At 53.3% G+C, this 18,248-nt stretch overlaps 7 protein-coding genes across 7 annotated transcripts; 5 read left to right on the top strand and 2 right to left on the bottom strand.

Moving 5' to 3' along the window:
* Window positions 1-287: 287 nt before the first annotated feature.
* LRP88_04629 (Di-sulfide bridge nucleocytoplasmic transport domain-containing protein) lies at window positions 288-1,860 on the bottom strand (the record flags this gene model as incomplete). Its single annotated transcript, XM_083241201.1, has 3 exons — window positions 288-650; window positions 703-1,652; window positions 1,752-1,860. The coding sequence occupies 3 exons, from the start codon at window positions 1,858-1,860 to the stop codon at window positions 288-290; spliced, it is 1,422 nt and encodes a 473-aa protein (XP_083102349.1).
* A 430-nt stretch (window positions 1,861-2,290) lies between these two features.
* LRP88_04628 (transcription factor SPN1) lies at window positions 2,291-3,683 on the top strand (the record flags this gene model as incomplete). Its single annotated transcript, XM_083241200.1, has 3 exons — window positions 2,291-2,818; window positions 2,878-3,356; window positions 3,410-3,683. 3 exons carry the CDS (start codon window positions 2,291-2,293, stop codon window positions 3,681-3,683), a joined length of 1,281 nt encoding a protein of 426 aa, XP_083102348.1.
* A 2,541-nt stretch (window positions 3,684-6,224) lies between these two features.
* LRP88_04627 (uncharacterized protein) lies at window positions 6,225-7,362 on the top strand (the record flags this gene model as incomplete). Its single annotated transcript, XM_083241199.1, has 4 exons — window positions 6,225-6,388; window positions 6,800-6,832; window positions 6,899-6,978; window positions 7,166-7,362. 4 exons carry the CDS (start codon window positions 6,225-6,227, stop codon window positions 7,360-7,362), a joined length of 474 nt encoding a protein of 157 aa, XP_083102347.1.
* A 1,086-nt stretch (window positions 7,363-8,448) lies between these two features.
* Window positions 8,449-10,192, top strand: LRP88_04626 (kinase-like domain-containing protein; the record flags this gene model as incomplete). Its single annotated transcript, XM_083241198.1, has 4 exons — window positions 8,449-9,214; window positions 9,288-9,354; window positions 9,411-9,669; window positions 9,752-10,192. 4 exons carry the CDS (start codon window positions 8,449-8,451, stop codon window positions 10,190-10,192), a joined length of 1,533 nt encoding a protein of 510 aa, XP_083102346.1.
* A 708-nt stretch (window positions 10,193-10,900) lies between these two features.
* LRP88_04625 (uncharacterized protein) lies at window positions 10,901-12,568 on the bottom strand (the record flags this gene model as incomplete). The annotated part of the gene is made up of 1 exon (XM_083241197.1): window positions 10,901-12,568. The coding sequence occupies one exon, from the start codon at window positions 12,566-12,568 to the stop codon at window positions 10,901-10,903; it is 1,668 nt and encodes a 555-aa protein (XP_083102345.1).
* A 606-nt stretch (window positions 12,569-13,174) lies between these two features.
* LRP88_04624 (uncharacterized protein) lies at window positions 13,175-14,740 on the top strand (the record flags this gene model as incomplete). The annotated part of the gene is made up of 1 exon (XM_083241196.1): window positions 13,175-14,740. The coding sequence occupies one exon, from the start codon at window positions 13,175-13,177 to the stop codon at window positions 14,738-14,740; it is 1,566 nt and encodes a 521-aa protein (XP_083102344.1).
* An 881-nt stretch (window positions 14,741-15,621) lies between these two features.
* LRP88_04623 (peroxisome membrane protein) lies at window positions 15,622-16,772 on the top strand (the record flags this gene model as incomplete). The annotated part of the gene is made up of 2 exons (XM_083241195.1): window positions 15,622-15,706; window positions 15,766-16,772. 2 exons carry the CDS (start codon window positions 15,622-15,624, stop codon window positions 16,770-16,772), a joined length of 1,092 nt encoding a protein of 363 aa, XP_083102343.1.
* Between the last annotated feature and the right edge of the window lie 1,476 nt (window positions 16,773-18,248).

Raw genomic sequence — 18,248 nt, 5'->3', positions numbered from 1 at the left:
CTCATGGTCTTGGTAGGGTCTTGCGATTCACAGGAACCTCAGCTGATGCTGCTGTGGTAGGCGTGCGTCTTTTCATAAATCAGCTGATTGCTTTGTAAGACACTCGAGATATCTGTCAACTTTTCTCGACAGACCAAAATGCTAGAGTATACAATGGGCCCCATTTTCAAAACACCACCCTGACCTGCCACCAGTCGTATGCACCCAAAACAATGCCATGCTATTATACAGTCCCTTTTGACTCGACATAGAAGAATTGCCATGTGATATCCCATCTTAAACGGCCATTATGCAAAGGGGTCACGGTTCCCCTTGCTTGGACTTCGGTTGTACTTGACTGGACTTCGTGACCGGTCTCCCTTGCTTGGGCTTCGGCGTCCAGAAGGTGTATAAGGTGCCGCCAGAATCGGCTTCATCTTGGGCGGCGAGTTATCCGTGTCCGTACCCTCATCGAGCATCCTATGTCGCTGCATTCTGGGCGTCTGAACAGGAATCCACATGAATCCAGGACCACCCTCTGGAGGAATTGATGGATCATGGATCGTAGTGGCCGGCTGTGACTGGACAGGCGCCGGTGCCTTGTTGGCATAGCCGCCAAATACCAAGTTGTTTGCGATTGAGCAGAAGATGAGGACCGCAAAGAAAAATCCCTATCCGCTGAGTTAGTCTGGGAATCGTAACATTTCTCCTGAAAACTCTTACCCAGGCCTTCAGATTCATTGTATCCGAGAACTCGTTGATGATCTCGGCAATCTGCTTCGCCGTAACCTTGACCCTCATGATGGACCCGGGGTTCTGTTCCATGCAGGTTTTCCACCCTTCACACATTGGGTCGAGAGCTGGTGGCCGATTCTCCCTCTGACACCCGTTCACGGTATACTCTTTAGTACACTCTGCGATCTTGCCCGTGATCTCGAGACGTGCGAACTCGTTGGCGTTGTAGATATCGGTTCTAATAGTATCCACGACAGACCAACCAATGTAGACGAAGATTGAGACCAGGAAAAAGTTGACCAGTAACTTTATCCACCGGTACAAATTGTCGGGGGCATTGGGATGCTCTTCCAGCATATGGAACAGCTTCCCTACGAAACCCTTAGCAGGCTCTTTGGCCTTCTTCTTGCTTCGAGATCGGTGCTGCTTCGGTGCCACGTTATCGTCGGAGTCGGCCTCTGACTCTTCCCAACGGCTGCGAACTATGCTGACGTCCTTGTCGAGATTGTGCCTCTTTCTCTTGCGCATTATATCAGTCACCGAGAGGTCTCGGGCCGGTCTAATCTCTCCTCTCCCAGATGTGTGCTTCTTGGTTGCGAAAGGAGACTTGCCATAGCGGAATGACTTGTCGACTTTCGACGGGCTCGAGACTCCGCTCATGGTTACGTCGCTCATGCGATCCGCCTCGGGAGTATCGTTGGGATAGTCAGACACCTCAGTCTGAGCAGGACTATCTTCGGCACCGGAAGCTTCTGACAAGGCTAGATCCTCAAAGGGCCGTCGGGGAGTAGTGAAGGCGGGATTCCGAAAGGGCGGAGCAGCAGCCTTGGAGGGTAGTTGAGGTGTAAAGAAGGAAGTCTGGGGTGGTTGAGCTTTTGTGGGTGTGCCCAGGTTCGCAAAAGGGTTCGGTCGCGAAGATTTCGAGGGTGATGCAAAGACTGTAGGTCAACGGTTAGCCAGCTGTTGCCAGTTCCTGCCACTGCCAGAGCACAGCAGCTGCAATACACCAGCCATCACTGGCCAAAGTTATCACCAACCATTCTGTGAGTTGCTCTTTGCTGCATGTGTAAAGGGACTCGTGGGATCAAATGGACCGCTGTCCTGGTATTCCCAGTCCATGGGACCCTCGAAAGTCCGGCGATCCATGACTGTCCAATTCGCTGTTGGAGTGTTGAGAGTCGTGATTCTGTCTGAAGTCTGCGTGTGCGGGTCGATGATATTTTTACAGGCTTGTCATCCACCTTTGTCAACCTGCATGCATCAATCGTCAATGGCAACCAGCGTTAATGTAAACAAAGCTCCAGCTGTCTGTTTGCCTGAGGCTCCAGCTGCCGGAAGGGGAAGTGGCTGATTATGTCAGCAAACAGGGTGCGCCTCATCAATGCCTGTGGCGCTTCAGAGCCAAAGAAAGCTGTAACTCCAAGTTTGCGACCTTGTCCCTAAAAGCTTCTCATCCATCCGCTTTTCTTCACTCGCGACTCTTTCGAGAGTATTAACTTGCGGGAAACGGCCTTCAAATATTACACGACAAACGATTTGTCTTTGAGGTCGCCGACGCGATCAACGACGCGACACCATGTCTGAAGGAGGCTCCCCTGCTGGCGAGCGCGCCAACGACCCCATTGACGATGGCCAGGAGCGGGAATATGAAGATGCTGCGGTGGCGGCCGACTCTGATCGTGAATCTGATGCGCTTTCCGAAGTCGATGAGGACCAGTTCGAAGATTACGACCCTGAAACCGCCAACATCGAAGACCGACCCGTCGATATCGATGAAGACGTTGCTCGCACGCTAAAGGCGACCAAGCGAAAGCGCACAGAGGGAGAAGTCGCCAAGAAGCCTCGAGAAGGCCGACGAGACAAGAAGCGCCGGGATCGAGATGAGGATGTTGTCATGGATGATGCCGATGGGGGCAAGAAGCCACGACGATCGAGACGCGCAGCCGATAGCGAGGGACGCCCCAGAGCCAAGGCTGCCACACCGGAAGCCGACAAGGAGGAGAATCTCACACCTGAGGAGAGGCAAAAGCGAGCCATTGACCGAGCTCTTGATGCCGCTATCAAGAAGCCTAGCGGTCCCAAGCGCAGGAAGAAGGACGAGATTGTATGTTTTTATAGCAGCAGATTTTGGAGGCGAACGTGGCTAACATTGGTTTCCTTTAGGACCTCGAAAACGAACTCGACGACTTGTTGGCAGATCTCAAGGTCCGAATGGAGCAGGCATGCCAGGCAGACAATAGTGCTCGTGAATCTGGCCAGCCTGCTCTCCACAAGCTCAAGCTGCTCCCCGAGGTCACCGGCCTTCTGAACCGCAACGATGTTCAGCATGCCGTCCTGGATCCTGACACAAACTTTTTGCAGCATGTCAAGTTCTTCCTGGAGCCTCTTAATGACGGCTCCCTTCCGGCGTACAACATCCAGCGCGATATTTTCTCGGCTCTTGCCAAGCTCAACGTCCAGAAGGAGGCACTCCTCAGCAGCGGAATTGGCAGAGTGGTCGTCTTTTATACACGAAGCAAGAAGCCTGAGCCCAGCATCAAGCGAATCGCTCAGAGACTGCTTGGTGAATGGAGTCGGCCAATTCTTAAGCGGACTGACGACTACAAGAAGCGCCAGATCGAGACTCGCGAGTTTGACTATGAGTATGTGTTTGCCCTGCTAATTTGTCCAACTGGTGTACTAACCGTCATTCCAGGGCCGCTAAGCTTGCTCAACGTCAAAAGGCAAACTCGCAGTTCAGCCTCTCCCAGCGCCCTGCGCAGTCTTCCAGGGACGCCGAGCGCGAGCGTTTCCTCGCTCCATCTCGCTCCAACAACTCGGCTCGCATGGTCAACCTGCCATCGAGCTACACCATCGCACCCCAGAGTACGTACACTGGAGCCCGTGACTCGAACCACCGCCCGCTGGGTGCTGGAGGCATGGATGCTTTCCGCAAGCTTACCCAGAAGAGCAAGAAGAAGAACAACTAAGTCAATACTGGTTGAGATTTGGCATCGGTTTCTTGGTTGGAAGCATGTGTTGGCACGCATACAGGTTGTAAGCTACTAGGGGTGGATCAAAGACGTTGGCTGGTGTTGGCGGGATAGGTATTGGCGTTTGGCGTACAAGCATTTGAAGTCAAACTTATTAGTTGAAAGTGAAGAAGGCCTGATAATTTGATGGGCTAACAGACTTCGGCCATCTCGTCATGGGTCGAGCGTGACTGTAATCGGGGCTGTGATGTTGGTGGATCAGCGGCATATGATATGGCGATCTCTCTACCACGTGTCATGCGTTCATCTTGTCAAGCCTCTTTCTGAAGCTAACACGTGAAATTGGAAACGTTGAGAGGTGTTTGTTGTCTGTTGCCATGGAGCTAAGTCTACCTACCACACCTTCAAATCCTAGAGCGGCCAGGTGACTCTTGGAAACAAGCCTCAGTTCGTTCTCTGAAAGAGCGTGACTTGAGCTGTCAACCTATCGGAACTGTCATCACTTTTTCAGTTGCACCACTGCTGAACAGTCTCTCCAGCGTAGCTTTGGTTAAATCTGGTATTGTTTACAGCTCGGCATGTCGTACTGGTGCACTGCGAACCTCGTTTTCCTGCAAGGCATCGGAGGACAAAGGAAAGGGAGATTACGTTGAAAAGCCCACTTTCAGCGGGAATACTATGCCAGTTCTGTAAAGCCCGTTACCCAAGAAGTCTATTTTTCTCACGATAGGGGTAGATGACGGGGTCGCCGGAGAGAATTCCTTGGTGTGTGGTCCGGTCCCCTGGAAGGCTTATTCTTGGACAAGGGACGCAGTGACGTCAGCCCAACCTCTCTAGATTTTGGGGGCTGCAGCGGTTGCACAGAAATATTGGCATCCATACCACGAGTGAGGCTTGGAATATTGAAAAGGATATTGGCCAAGATCGTATCAACACTGCAGTATGTGAGATCCCAATAAGGAAGAAGAGATCTGGCAAGAATCAAAGCCATTCGTCAAGCTTTGTCAGAATTAACTTCAAGCAAATGCTCTCCCCCCAAACCAAAAAAGTTACAGGACCTCCCTACCGCGCAATCTCCAACGGGCCGGCCGATTTGAAAGTACCCCGCGTAAGCAATGTACCTGTGAGCTGTTGGAGAAATGGCGTCAGTCCCCTAGAGTCTGCGCGCGTGTGCGACCTCTAAGCGCCGGATGCGGGTGTACCACTTTGACTGCCGTTACTCCGAATCACCTCCAACTGCCGCTGCCCGAAGATCGTTCAGGTACGGGGGGGAACAAGTTTTTCTTGAAGAGCGTTTTGAGTTGCGAGGAAGAAGCTTGTTTTATTCTTTCTGGCTTGTGGGCATCCATGGTGTTCTTTACGTTGAACAGCTCAGGTCCACGTGTTGAGTGGAAATAGGTAGGTATCAATGCATCCATCTTTCATCCGTTGTTCTGCACCAATGCATCGTCGTGCTTATCGCAATGGATGTCTCAGCGACGCCATGATTCAAGTCTTCTGGCTCTTATAACTCTCTGCTGTACTCGTCAATATCGACCTTGGCATTGATATTTCCAATGTAGCTGTATAAAATTGAATGATTACTTCCGTCTCCGTCTGACAAGATGTGTTGCTCTTGGGCCTCTCCCCTGTCTTTCAGCCGGTAACAGGCCTTGGGTCGCAGAAGCCGGCGATTGGGTTCCTGCTATTGGCACTTGTAAAAGAAGCCATCTTGTTTTCTGTTGGCCCGGCTGGACTGGACTGGACTGTGCTCAGGTGCGCTGCGCTGCAAGATACCTCGTCCAGCAGAGCTTGATCAACCCGACCCTGGCCTTGTTGCTCCTCCCCTTCCAACGCTTCAGGCCGTTCCCGTTCCCGCCTCCCGTCTCCCGCATTCATCCATCTCTACCCAAATTTCTTCTCCCTCCCCCTCCTCTCAACTTTTCCTCTTCTCATTCATCAATCTCGTCCCAAGATCCGTCTACGGCGCCTACACTACTCGCGGCCCGCCTAGAGCCCCATCGCAATCCATTCTGATCAATCAGACTGGATCCAGCCAGTCTAATCGGCCAATTCGTTCTGCCCGTTGATCTTAGCCAGGTTGCGCCGCCACTGCGCAATATCTTTGTTTCGACTTTTTGCGACGCGACCAATCCCGCGCCACTGTCGCACCAACACGCAGATACCATCCTCTCTCCCGTCAGGTTGACCATCTCCTATCATCTCCCGAAAACCCTCATCAACAATTACTCGGCCGATTCCCATTCTGCTGGGACCCCGATTGCTACGAACGCACGCCATTGAGACGCCCGCCCACCGAGTCGAGCACTTACAAGCACCCCTCACCCCCACCTCGACATCCAATCCATCCATTTCTCAGCGCCGAAAGAATCTCGTCGCAGTTCGCGCTACGACAGACCAGACCAGACCATCTGCAACATTCGCGACGGCCCAAATCCATTGGCGAACCGGCGGCGACAGCGATACTGGCGCTGAATTTCTCCCTCCTCTTTTGAGCCTTGATTCTACACCCCCGCTGGTAGCATCAACAATACCATCATGAACGGCACAGAATCTCCCGAATCCCAGAAGCCACCGCCTTCCTCGGCCGGCACCAATGGACATGCCAGCACCAACAGCAATCTTGCCGCCAAGAAGCGCAAGAAGGACGGCCTCAAGCCCATCATCACCATGGAAGGGGTAGGACCTCACCCAGCGATTGGGTATGTACAAAGATTTGTTTCATCTCGTCTTGTTGTTTATTGTTGTCACCCTCTGCACCTTTTACTTGCCTGCATCGCCTTGACTACCCGACACATTGTTTCCTCATGACAACGGCATCGAAATATGCGGTCTCGTTGCCTGGAATCTGAGCAGTTTGCGCTCGCCCTCTGCGAGCGTTGCCCTGGAGCACTCAGGCCAGAGGGGTCGCAACCTAAGCTGTCTCACCCCCACCTACACGACTTCTTGTGTTTTGCACTCTTTTGCGCCGGTTCAGGACGGAGTCGCAGAAGAGCCTGCTGGGCACTAATTTTGGCTCAGTGCTGGCAAGGCACAGCACAGACGCCAATACGAAGATGAGACCAGAGCGACAGCTTCCTTGCGCTTCTCTGTGAGGGCCCAATGGCCTCTAGCCAAGCACCATTCCAGCGGCTTGCCCGAGGACGGTCAGCGGCGACACATGGCGCGGTATTGCATCACATTACAGAAGACGGCAGCGGGCAGTGAAGCAGGTTGAAACGAGTGTGGACACTGCTCACTCAACCACTGGCTCCCCCCGCCAACGATGGCTGGGATTCAGGAGCTTGGGACCGTGTGCTTGGGCCTTGATAGGAGGGCGGAACCCATAAGTCTTGGGCATTCATCAACCCTGAATCACTCGATCCATCGATCACTGGATCCCTAGGTACCTGATTCAGGGCTTGGGTATCCGTAGTGTCGCGGTCACTCGGTCACTCGCTTGCTGCCCTTCCAAGGTAGTCTACCTGGACCGGCTCTAGCTCACCCGAGGCATGTCCCATGGGTCTGGTGGTTGGCGATGATGCAGGATGTGAATGTGATGGTCTGGCATGGCCAAGGTGGTGGTGCTCATGCCCGTTACCACCTGACTGACCGGTGCCGTCACTCTGCGTTCTGCCATGCCGCTGCTTGCTCCCTTGTCTTTGCCGACTTCTCGGTGGCGGGCTGGACTCTTTGAGCCTAGGAATCCAAGGGACCCTTTATTCGCCGGGCGGGACGCTCCGTGTTGCGCCGCGTGCCAGCCATCCCCATCCCATCCCATGGTCGTCGGTCCTTTGGGTAGGGCCCAAAAATCAGAAGCCAGAGGCGATGCAGATCCAGAGACAGTCAGAGGTTGAAGAGAAGCAAGCAATCAAAACTCAAGACAAGGAGCACGCCCCAACCAGTCAACCTGCAAATCTTTCTCACCATTGTTCTACTGCTCTCGCCTTTCCTTTCCTTTCCTTTCTTTTCTCTTTATCCATCTCACTCGCATATTCCCTGTTCGCATCCACAGCCGCTACCGCAGCCGCCCTCCAAGGTGCCGCGCGCAGTGTCGTCCAATCCTCTGCGTCTTTGTCATCTCCATCGTCATTTTGACCTGATCCTTGTTCTTCTCCGTCGTCCTTCTTTATCCCCCGCCCATAACCCGCCACGCCGCTCGCCCGCTTGTCAACCGCGCTTCGCTACCCGATTGTTGTTATAATTCCCCTATTTCATCATCCCAAGCGAGTGTTTTCTCCAAGCATAGGGGCAAGAGAAGCGAAGAGAGGAAGAAGAGAACGACATCCATAAGCCAGTCGCGAGCGCAAGCTGCGCCATGAAGACATCATCATGACCTTCCTCAAAACAAGGTTGCACTCCCCCATCACCGCCCCCATGCTCTGCCCTCTCCCTCGTCAGCCTTGGGCCTTGATATTCTACATACTCTTCTGGTAGCCCAGAGTTTGTCGCATCTTGCACCTCATCCCGGATTGTCTCCGAACAAGGCCTCGACGGGTTGCTATGGCCTTGGATGATGTTTTTATGCTTCCCCGCCATTTCACCTCACCCAAGCCCAATCCGGCAAAAGTCCCCCACCACGCGCTCCATGACCACCAGCTCTTTCGCCGCCGCCGCTCCCGCCAAATCTTGCGACCGTGGTTGTTTGATCTGCCCTGCCTTGCCTGCATTGGCTCCGCCGCAATCTTGACTTGCCATCTTCACATCTCGCTCTTGCGCCTTGGACATCGCAGTCGCTAACGTTGAACTCTTTTCCGACTCTAGATCGCATCAACTGTCAGCCATGACCCACTCCCCCTCGTCCTCGTCGGTCGACGACGCCGCCGAAAACACTGCAGATGAGGAGGATTCTGAGGATTACTGCAAGGGCGGTTACCATCCCGTTCAGGTCGGAGAGAAGTTCAAGGACGGAAAGTACACGGTTGTTCGCAAGCTAGGATGGGGTCATTTCTCAACCGTCTGGCTGTCCCGCGACAACACGAGCGGCAAGCATGTCGCCCTCAAGGTTGTCCGTTCCGCCGCCCACTACACCGAGACCGCCATCGACGAGATCAAGCTCCTCAATAAGATTGTACAGGCCAAGCCTGACCATCCCGGTCGCAAGCACGTCGTGAGTCTGCTTGATTCGTTTGAGCACAAGGGGCCACATGGCACCCATGTATGCATGGTGTTTGAGGTTCTCGGCGAGAACCTGCTTGGCCTTATCAAGCGCTGGAACCACCGCGGAATCCCCATGCCTCTGGTCAAGCAGATCACAAAGCAGGTTCTCCTTGGCCTCGACTATCTCCATCGCGAATGCGGCATCATCCACACCGACCTTAAGCCCGAAAACGTCCTCATCGAGATTGGCGATGTCGAGCAGATTGTCAAGCGCGTCGTCAAGCCCGACGCTGGCGATAAGGAGAACAACAGGAATGGTCGCCGACGCCGGAGAACTCTCATCACCGGCAGCCAACCTCTGCCATCCCCCCTCAACACCAGCTTCAACCACACCAACCTCTTTCCCTCACCGAATCCTCACTCTAGTCTTGCTGGTGTTTTGAACGAAGGTAAGACATGTTTGTTCCAATGAATCGAGGTGACTGGTTCGTGTACAACATGCTAACACGCTCCTCTCAGCAGGCAAGACATCAAAGGAATCATCTCCGAAACCAGGCGATGACGCCCAGAAACAGCGAGAAAAGTCTGCGTAAGTGACGGCGCCGTGGCTCAGTATCAGTTTGGCAGGTGCTGACTCTAATATAGCGACCTCTTGAGCCGTGAAGTTTCTGGCATCTCTCTCGACAAGTCAAACTCGCCATCAGCGTCAACCGGCGAGAAGCGCAAAGCAGAGGATGCCCACGCCTTTGACGTTATCAGCGTCAAGATTGCAGACCTGGGCAACGCCTGCTGGGTCAACCACCACTTCACCAACGATATCCAAACGAGGCAATACCGGTCACCCGAGGTTATCCTGGGTGCCAAGTGGGGTGCCAGCACTGACGTCTGGAGTATGGCTGCGATGGTATGATGAAGACTTCTGATTCACCCGAACGGGATGATTGTTGGTTGCACAATAGAGATGAGCTAACATACATGTGTGGCAGGTCTTTGAGTTGATCACGGGCGACTATCTGTTTGACCCTCAGTCGGGCACCAAGTACGGCAAGGATGACGACCACATTGCCCAAATCATCGAGCTGCTCGGGCCCTTCCCCAAGTCACTATGCCTAAGTGGCAAATGGAGCCAGGAAATCTTCAACCGCAAGGGTGAGCTGCGGAACATTCACCGGCTCCGGCATTGGGCTCTACCGGACGTGTTACGCGAGAAGTATCACTTCAAGGAGGACGAGGCGAAGCGCATCTCAGACTTCTTGACCCCGATGTTGGAGCTGGTACCGGAGAAGAGGGCGAATGCTGGTGGTATGGCAGGCCACGCGTGGCTGGAAGATACACCTGGCATGAAGGGGTTGAAGATCGAGGGCTTAGAAGTAGGGGGCCGGGGCGAAGGCATCGATGGTTGGGCAACGGAGGTGAGGAAGAGATAAAGGCAATATAGACGTGTTGGACATGTCGCATACAGAGAGACACGAACCAAAACTCGACAGTCCGGGGGCACCACATACATGGTTGGTCTTTTTTCTGTTTGACGACCTTGCTAAGATGCTACCTGTTTGTTTCAACCGAGGCATCTTGATTTCTACAAGAAGACGTATGAGGGCATGATCTGGAAGCGAAAGACTAGGTACGGTACGGTGGTGGCTCCCCATGATTTTTGGTATCAGTGTTTGCTCATGATATGCGGATACTGTGGTGTTTTTTTCGTTCTTGTCCTGTTTTTTACACCTGTATTCCCTCAGCCACATTTGTTATCAGACATCTTGAGCTTTTTGCATGGACAAGATACGAAAACACCATGTCACGACATGTCATTCTGTTCCTGAGAATCAAACCTGGGAAAGCTTTTTTTGTTATAATCATAGACAAAGGTATGATCTATGAAGGGGGATCACATGGGACTGAAAATGATATATGAGCGGGAGTGAAGGGACGATATAGATAGACTTGAAATGATGCGATGCCTAGGATGATATGGAGTCTTTATGTGGTGTGAGGTAAACGAGTGGCTATGACAGACTGACTTGGCTAATGGATGTACACATCTAATATGCCTGCGCATGAGGATGAAATAGATAGTCCAAAGAGACTCGAGCCATTTGTCAAGACATTTGATTCATCGGCGAGGTAATTATCAACTACTTCAACTCCAAAACACCCTTCAACTGTTCCAGGGCAGCAAACAACTCATTGTCGTGATACTTCCTTGCCACGATCTGCAGGTTGATGGGCGCGCCCTCAAAGTCTCCCTCCTCCCAGAGTTGCCTAACATGCTTGCAGTTCTCACTCAGCGGTGTCGATGAAGAATAGGTCTCCTGTCCCTTTGCCAGCGCCTTGACCGGCGTGGGTACAACAACGCCGGGATAGTCGACATAGTTCCACAGGGCTGTGTAGTTCCAGTAAAAGGCAGTCTCGTGGGTACATGCTGGACCGACAAAGACGGGACAGATGACGATGTCGACGTCTTGCTCTTCCCAGTGCAGGGAAAAGTCGCAGCGGAAGTCATCCCGGATGAGGCGCTGCTTGAGAACGTCGTTGGCGCCCAGCTCAGGACCCTCTGCGTCTTGAGTGATGTGCTTTGTCAAGGGGAACATGGGCTCGTCATTGACAGCTAGGTGCGCCTTGACCGTCTTGCCCCCATCAGGCCAGTAGGCGAGACGAATGGACTTCATTGCTTCAGCGGTCTTGTATGGCTTGAAGGGTTTGAGGGTGGAGTCGGGGGAGTTTTGGAGTTTTGATCGAGCCCATTCGAGAGCCCTGGTTACTGGGGGTTGCGGGATGATGTCTCCATCGTCCATCATGAAGCCGATCTTTAGGGGAGATTTGGATGGACTCTGTGGTGTCTTTAGGCCTGTCCAGGGGATGGGGATGACGCGAGGGTCTCCTATCCAGGGCTTTGCGGATATGATGGTTGACATGAGCAGGTCCATGTCTCGTAGCGAAGAGCACATTGGACCTGTTGAACACAGGACGTTGAGCTCTGCGCCGAAACCTCCAGGGAGAAAGTCCTTCATAGGTAGTGTGTAGGATGTCGGCTTGAAGCCGTAGATGCCGCAGAAGCCAGAGGGTCCACGGATACTACCGCCAATGTCGGTTCCAACACCCAGGACTGAACCTCGGAGGGTAACCAGGGCGGCTTCGCCACCTGTAGAACCGCCGGCAGAGAGTTTAATGTTGTGAGGGTTGAGCACACGACCTCGAGGCGATGTGCTCTCCAGATGCATGATGGCTTGAGGCTGGTTTGTCTTGCAGTAAAAGACAGCACCGGCCTTGCGAAGAATGGCTACCATTAGGGCATCATTCTCATCCTTGCGTCTGGTATCGAGGTAGCCGACGCTACTCCAATGACCGGCCAAAGGGATGTGCTCCTTAAGACTGACGGGGACGCCATGTAGTGGACCAACTGTCTGGCCTGTCTTTTCAAGGTGGGCGTCGAGAGACTTGGCTTGCTCGATTGCTTCGCTCATGAACCACTCGGAAAGACAACTTGTGAGTTGATGAGCGATGATGGCCCTTTTAGCGAATGCAGTTGCAACAGCCACAGCCGTGAGCTTCTTGGAGGCAATGGCAGCAGCAAGACCAACAGCATCGTAGGTCTCTGTGATTTCTATCTCTTGAGGGGATAGCAAACCACATTCTTTAGGTATGGCCGTGACATTTTTGGGAGGGTTTTCAAAGATGGATTTGGGCAAGAAGAGGTCTTGAGGAACTGAGGCAGCAAACTCGTCGAGGATGGAATCTCGAAGGGCTGAATACTGTGCCGAACCTGAAGGTGTAGGAACAGGTTGGATGATTTGCAGGGGCATCTTGGGATTAACTTCAGTGGTGTGATGGAAAAGAAAGTGTGAGTGAGTACCGTGTAAGTGAACCCAGCGTAACAATGGTTTATAACATGGAAGATGGCTGTCTGCCACACACTATCTAGAGCGGGGGGGTTGCTTAGACCCGGGCGCGTGGGACGAATCAGAACTAATTGCGCCAGGCACAACCATCAGCCCAGGTGATGATAAACCTCCCTTCTCCCATCAAGCTTGTTCCCGGATGAGGGAATCCGGGGACCAGGGGGGCTTGGTGCGGGGGGTGGCTTATCATAAGGGCGCGCGGATCATCTAAGCGAGTTCGGCCATGGGCATCACCAACCTTGAAGGATTGAACTGCTCCAATCATGAGGATTGCCGCGTTGATCAGGAGGACTTCATCGCGGCTACACTAGAAGAAGAGAGATGATAGTGTTGCTTAGTAGGAGATAAGTTGGCATGCGGGGTAGAGATATCGTCGGAACGCGGACATCCATGTTGTTGAGCGATTCATGTTTACCGACTTACACCAACTGGCAAAGTCTATATCAACTCGGCTTTCCCCCTCTGTCGATCTCTCATCTTCATCACCCATCCTCATCTTTTACCTTCATCATGTCACGTCCGGACGATGTCCCCGGTACCATCTTACTCTGGGATGAATCCCACCACGGCAACGACCTCGGTCATCGCGGTGAGGTCGTTCTTCAGCCTCAGCCCAGCGCTGACCCCGAAGATCCCCTGAACTGGTCGAGAAGACGCAAGCTGGTTGCCATCTCCATGACATATCTCTACGTCTTGGGTGTTGGTATCTGCACTACCGTTCACTACTCGGTCCTGACCCAGATTGCTGAAGCCCAGGCTCTCACTGTCAGTCAGCTCAACCTTGGAACGGGCCTCATGTTTCTCTTTCTTGGTTGGGGCAATTTGTTTTGGCAACCTCTTGCTACGACTTATGGTCGGAGGGGTGTCTACCTCATCTCCATCATCCTCTGCATCCCACCCGTTCTCTGGACGCCCTTCTCCCACGGGCCATCGCAATGGTACGCCCACCGTATCATTCTCGGCTTCATCGCTGCTCCCATCGAGTCGCTCCCTGAGCTGTCAGTCCCTGATCTCTTCTTCGCTCACGAGCGTGGAAGCTACATGGCCGTCTACGCCCTCATGCTCTTCGGATCCAACTTTATTGCCCCCTTCTTGGCTGGTTTCATCCTCGACGGTGCTGGCTGGCACTGGGTCATGTACTTTGCCGCCATATGGGTACTCTTTTGTTCCACGATTCTCTTCTTCTTTATGGAGGAGACCATCTACTTCAGGAACACGACCGAGACCGACGTTGTTGCGGTGGACGAAAAGACCGGAATGGCAGAGACGACACAGGAGGAGGTTTCTTTCCCACCTCCAAGAACCTATGTCCAAAAGTTGAAGCTTGTGCTTCTCCTCCCCGGTCGACCAACGCCTAGACAAGCTCTCATGAAAGTGTGGCGCACCTTCAAGATCCTGTACTGGTTCCCAAACATCACCTGGGCCGGTCTCCTATACGGCACCAATCTGGCATGGTACATGGTCATCAACGGCACAATGTCTTCCATCCTAGGCGGAGAGCCGTACAACTTTGCCCCAGCCATGGTTGGAACTGCATACCTCTCTCCCCTGGTCGCCAGTTCCTTTGCCTCGCTGTGGTCCGGCTGGTTCGCAGACAAGATTGCCCTTCGCTTGGCGCGTCGCAACAAGGGTATTCGTGAACCGGAGCATCGACTATGGGCCCTTCCACTCTCTGCTCTCATGTCTACTGGAGGACTCATCATGTGGGGAGTCGGAGCAAGCCATGACCTTCACTTCATGGGTTTAATCTTTGGTATTGGTTTCACCACATTCGGCGTCGTCTGTGGAGGTGCCATCGCGCTGGCATATACTGTCGACTGCTTCAAGGAGATTGCAGGCGAGTCACTCATCGCCGTCATTCTGATCAGGAACACGCTGGGTTTTGCGTTTGGGTATGCCATCAACCCGTGGATTGACAGTCTGGGGCTTCAGAACTGCTTCATCTCTGTTGCCATGATTTCTCTCTTTGTCACTGGCACGTTTCTGTGCATGGTTGTTTGGGGGAAGCGTCTGAGGAAGTTTTCTGCTGGGAGGTATTGGTCGTATGTTGCAGAGGAGCGGACGTTGGGTCATTAGGAGGGGATTGACTTGTGGATGAAGTTTTGAACTGGGAAGCAATGACATCTTGTGACGGGTGTTATTGGATTAATATTCAGCTCTGCTTATTTCAAATTGACACTGTTGTTGAGCTTAAGTTGTGATATCCCTTGCTGAAAACGTCGTCGTTGGTGTGAATGTCTCAACTCTTGACCCTGCACAAACCAGAGGATAGCATAGTTGGCAGACTCGCAATCCACAACAAGTATTTTAAATTCCAAAAAATACCAATAGATACACCTAAACATGAAGAACCTATCCAAGAAGAATCATGCCCTGAAATGAAATACGCATAAAACACCAAGCAGTTCCTGCGCTAGTCTCCTATTTTCATGTGCAAGTCTAGGGTAGTCGTTTCGGATGCCGAGGCCGAGGTCAACGGCCTCAGGCACGCGCCACCTCCGCCTCCCTCCCTCCACATTCTGGGCGCGAGAGGTGACGTGCCTCGGGATTCGGCGGGCGGGAGCTGGGGACCTAGATCAATTCAACCTGTTCAACTCCATCCCCAGATTATCACCACCTTCATCATCCCCCATCGCGCCTGTCACCCGTCGTCTGCGCCCTATCCGACGAATAACACCTTGACGATAGACATCGCGTCATGGCCGTCGACTGAAGCATCACCCGATCCGACCGACTGACGCCTGCACCAATCCATAGCGCGCGCCTCTCCTTTTTAATTGATCTCCTTTCGTCACGCGGCTGACGTTGAGATGGGGGACCTGAATTCCTCGTCGACGCGCCCTGCGCCATCTTCTGCTTCTAACTCAACCTCATTACCTTCATATTCCTTCTATTCTACAGCTTCGTCGCGACCATCCCTCGGTCGCATCCTCTCATTACCTCCACAATGGCTATCCATGTATGACGAATTTATCACAAAGAACGCCGGTCAGGTATCGCAGATCGAGAGCGCCCTGCGGAGTTTAACATACATCATACCAGGTGGGTTCACTCATGTTTTGCGCATGCACCTGCAAGGAACTCCTTCTGACCTGTTCTAGGCCGTTTCCGCGATGCCGAGATAGCATCCGAGTCGATCCACTCGGGCGTTCAGCTCCTCTCCCTCTACCATGACTCCCTCCTCCAGAAGGCCATTGCGCGCTTGCCGATGGCGTCTATGCCGTCGGCGCATGCTCGATACACGCGACACTGGACCCAGCGGAGCAGCGCGTACCGCAGGATAGCAATGTTCCTGCAGATGATCATTTACACCGAGATGCTGTGGGAGATGACAGCCAAGCGGCGGGGCGGGGAGCGATCACGGTGGAAGGTGGTTGTAATACTTGAAGCACTCAAGGCGCTGTGCCGCCTCCTGCTCCTGCGCATCACGCGGTCGCGGCCGCTGGTGACACCAGTGCTGCCGGAACGGGAGCCCATCCCCGAGAATGCGACAGCCGCGGCTGAAGAGGAAGAGCTGGCCTACCGCAGCGAGAGTGAGCTGATGGACGATGTGTCGGCGAATGGCTCCGACTCTGAATCGACACACATGAAACCGCCGCACGAGCGCGAGTGGGCCATGCCCCGGACGGGCATGAGCCTGCCGTCTCTGCCAGATGCCGGGGACATCAGCTCGTATCTGCTGGGACGCGTGCTAACGGCTGACGACATCAAGCCGGCCACCAAGCTGCTCAACAAGCTCCAGGGGAGCAGCCACGGCGCCGAGATTCTGCAGATCCTGTCACCGCTCATATACGCTGCAGCCATGGCGCACAACAGCAGACGAGGGGGCAGCAAGAAGGCCTGGGCGCCTTGGCTAATTGGATTTGCCGTCGAGTATGCAGCGCGGCAGCTCCGGGAGCGCGGGCTACGGACAACGTCCCTGGAGCGGGAAGAGTGGAACAAGAGAGGCTGGGCGATGGGATGGTGGGCGATGAGGGGCGCCTGCTACGAGAACATCACCAAGGGGGTGGTAGGAGGAGTCAGCAAGAGGATGCCATCGTTCATTGGAGGGATCCTCGAGGACTACGAGTATCTGTGGGAGAATTACTACTTTAGCACGAGTGCGTAAGGTGGCGAAACAGATAGCCTTTGACATGGGCAGATATGCTCCAAGATGGATCTTTGGTGTTGATCTCGAAAGAGAAGGATGTTTGGAGCTAGGACAGCAAATAGGGAAGGTGTTTGACCGGATCGGCTAATGGACAGGAAGATGGACACGGAGACGAGCCTTGATCCCTCCCTTCTCGTCAACCATGTCTTGATTCGGGATATGATGGCCGGTATAGTGCCTGATGCCAGTGGGGAGTTGGGGATGATCACGACCAAGTGGAGGAGGAGGTTCGGGATCAAGAGGAGACCCCGACCAGCTTCGGAACTCTCGAGGGAGACGGAGGAGACACTCAGGCGTTCTGGTGGCCTTTGAGTTGGCCGATTGTGGGTTTGGTTTGGGTTTGGTGCAATGTACTCTGCGGAAAGGAGCCAGGGGGCAGAGCACGGACGGGTGCGAGGTAGAAAGTGTACAATGAACTAAAGACAGAACAAGCAAGTAGTTAATCAGTCTAAGAGAAACGAAAGATCGAGACTACTGGCAGAGTAGAGTTCAGGAACCGTCCGTGACGTTTAGGGCGTGGCAGTGCTCGGCCGAGAACATGTCGAGCCCGTGCCTGTGGATCATGTCTGTTGGTTGTCGCAGGGCAAGAGAGCAAAAAGATGCAAGGGTAGGGTTTCCGGGGGGAGTGAAGAAACACGGAGGTGCCGGGGGTTTACCTACGGGTCGGGGCCGGGGGGCCGGCGGTTTTGAATGCGGGTTTCAAGTGAAGTTGGAGGAGTGTGTGGTGGGCTGTTTGAACATGTTGGATTGGATGTGAGAGGGAAACGGGCTGTTGGGACAAAGAAGAAACCTGACGTGCATCGGGGATAAAAAACGAAATGTCTCGGGAGGATATTTTGGGATTGTTGGCGGTGGTGTTGTGTCGTCGACCACACAATTAGTTAGAGTAACAGTCGGTTGACAAGTTTCTCGAGTGTAACTCGGTGCCTTGCAGCATGTAACCTATAACTGCATGCTATTATTTGGACCCTTAGGGAAACGGATTCGGGAATGACGAGAGAGAGAGTTCAGCAGGGATTGGAGTTTAATGGGCATTTCTTATGTTTCCTCGGACTATAGCCCATTCTCGGGCAGAAACGTTCTGATCTTTTTTGCTGCAAGGCAAGGCTTCTGTTCCTTGTTTTTGCCTGTGCCGCTCGTCAGCGTCGACGATCGTCAGCTGAGCCAAGAAAAGTAAAAAAGAGGGTGGGTGTGTGAAGGAAAGAAACCTTTTTTGTGAAACACTGACGTCGAATGAATTTACTCTGTTCGTCATCAGTCCCAAGCAGAGGGAACCGGGCTGAGGCACGAAGACACGGGAAGAGCGGGAAGACTAGGACGGGTGACATTATCAGAGACAAGACAGTCCAGTCATCGATGGATTTATGTTTAAAAACAGAAACATTAATTAATATGACGGACAGACACAGAGATAGCGAACCGAGGACGTGACCT

This window comes from Fusarium phalaenopsidis, assembly GCF_050370095.1.
Source record: "Fusarium phalaenopsidis strain FUZ10S chromosome Unknown contig_32292, whole genome shotgun sequence".
Classification (NCBI taxonomy): domain Eukaryota; kingdom Fungi; phylum Ascomycota; class Sordariomycetes; order Hypocreales; family Nectriaceae; genus Fusarium; species Fusarium phalaenopsidis.
This window is presented reverse-complemented; position numbering and strand designations above follow the sequence as displayed.